Source organism: Cariama cristata, unplaced genomic scaffold (genome assembly GCF_000690535.1).
Source record: "Cariama cristata isolate BGI_N322 unplaced genomic scaffold, ASM69053v1 scaffold22818, whole genome shotgun sequence".
In the NCBI taxonomy this organism is placed as follows: domain Eukaryota; kingdom Metazoa; phylum Chordata; class Aves; order Cariamiformes; family Cariamidae; genus Cariama; species Cariama cristata.
The window spans coordinates 778-2,761 of NW_009629716.1; the positions used below are offsets into that span (position 1 = coordinate 778).

General features: G+C 64.1%; 1 protein-coding gene across 1 annotated transcript in view; it reads left to right on the forward strand.

The window, feature by feature from the left end:
* Positions 1–218: 218 nt before the first annotated feature.
* The window catches only part of PPM1J (protein phosphatase, Mg2+/Mn2+ dependent, 1J), a gene marked incomplete at its 5' end in the record, with an annotated part of 6,358 nt that continues 4,592 nt past the window's right edge, over positions 219–1,984 (forward strand). Inside the window, 3 exons of the mRNA XM_009705286.1 lie at positions 219–488; positions 1,020–1,343; positions 1,877–1,982. Of these exons, the coding sequence (XP_009703588.1) occupies positions 219–488; positions 1,020–1,343; positions 1,877–1,982 (700 nt within the window). The remainder of the gene's footprint in view (positions 489–1,019; positions 1,344–1,876; positions 1,983–1,984) is intronic.

Below are 1,984 nucleotides of genomic sequence, written 5' to 3' on the forward strand. Positions count from 1 at the left end.
CTGGTGCAGGTTTTCGGGAAATCGCTCTGCTTGAGGCAGTGGTGGGAACCTTCAGCAAAACCAGCTTTTTCAGGTCACCTCCCTCCGTGAGTGCCTGGACGGCCGCTCCCCCCTCGACCCAGCTGTGCTGGTGGGAGTGAGAACTGCTGCTGGTCCCAGATCAACCCGTGCAACTGGTCTGGGGAGGTCTGCTTGCCTGGGTGCTGCTGCTGCCCCAGACAGGACAGGAGCACCTGCGGAGAGCGTACCCAGGGACATGGGGGCACGAATGGGGGTCCAGGGGGTTGAGGTGCTGCGGGGTGGCCTCTGATGGAGCGTGGTGTGAAAGAAAGAGCCTTTACACCTTGTTTCCTCCCGGCAGGGTGATAAATGCAGGGAAGAGCCAGCACAACGAGGACCAGGCGTGCTGCGAGGTGGTGTTTGTGGAGAGGAGGCCCAGCCCGAGGGGCCGGCTGCCGTCCAGGGAAGGCGGTGGGGAGCTGGACGGGGTGAGAGCTGGGGCGGCGCGCACAAGTGGGGACGCGACGGGGAGGATGCCCAGCAGCAGGACATGAGATGGGGCACGTGGTGATGTGTGAGCACCACCACTTCCCCAGGGATTCCCTCGCTTCCTGGGCCGGCTGCCCCTGCTCCCAGCCAGCTCCTGCCATCATCCCCGCCGGGCTACACCAGGGCTGGCTGGCCCAGGGAGGCCACTGGCCCGTGTGCCCCAACGGGCTGCGGAGGTGACTCCTGCGCTGGCCCTGTTATGCCTCCCCTTTGGAGGAGCTGGCTGCCGGAGACGCGCTGCTAGCAGCACAAGGCATCTGACGCAGGGCTGGGCTCAAGCCAGGGACCAGCTGTGTCCAGACACCCTGGATCAGCTGCCCACGTCGCTCCTGCCTGCGCTGGGCTGGGACCTGTGAGCCAGAGGCAAAGCCCCGTGTCACCGTCCTCAGCTGGTGACCCCAGCTGCTCCAAATTCCCCATCCCATCTGCTTCCTCGAAAGCTCACTTAACCTTCCTTTCTCTCCCCGCAGAGCAGGAAGGGTTTTTATTTCCACTACTGGGCCCTGTTTGACGGCCATGCGGGCAGCGGTGCTGCTGTCATGGCATCCAAGAGGCTCCATCTGCACATCTGTGAGCAGCTCCGGGACCTCGTGGACATCCTGCAGGACCCCTCCCCACCTCCCATCTGCCTCCCGCACGAAGCGAGGGCCAGCCCTGCGGAGCCAAGCCAAGTGCCCCTCGCAGAGGACGACGAGGAGGTCCCCAACAATGCTGTGCCACGGTTTCACCTGGAGAAAGAGGTCTCCCATGAGAGCCTGGTGATCGGTGCCATCGAGAATGCCTTTAAGCACATGGTGAGTGAGACCCTGCCTGTGGCATCTCCTGGGAACATCTCTTTGCTCTCTGTGTCTGCATTGGCTTGTTCGCTGCAGCAGAGGCAGCTCTGCAGCAAGGAGGGGGCTGCAGTGAGGGCTCCTAGCAGGACAGTCTCAGAGAGGGCACCGCGATGCTCTCCTACATTTTGGGGATTCAGGATGGAGAGGCTTTGGGCTCCAGGCCTGTGTGGGTGCACAGGGCTTCATTGCACTTCGTTCCAGCAGTCCTAGCTGCTCCCCTCCTGTCTCGCTCTTTCCTGCCTGCTCCACTGCCTAGGTGAAGCCACAACCCGGCTGCCCCGCAGGACCCCAGCCCAGCCCTGCAGCCACCCCTGGGCTGCGTGGGGAAGGTGCCCCCGGCTGGCTGCTGCTCCCCACGTGGAGCAGGCTCTTGGCTCGGCCGGCAGCTGAGGTGCTGCCAGAGCAGCCGGGTGCTATTTTGGGCTGCTTGCAGCTTTGCTTGGTGGCATGGGGCCACCTGCCCTGCTTAGAGCTGCTCTCTGTCTCCCCAGGACGACCAGATCGAGCGGGAATGGGCGTCCCAGCGCCTGTCCGGGGGCTGCTGTGCCCTGGCTGCCGTCTACCTCATGGGCAAGTTCTACGTGGCCAACGCCGGGGAC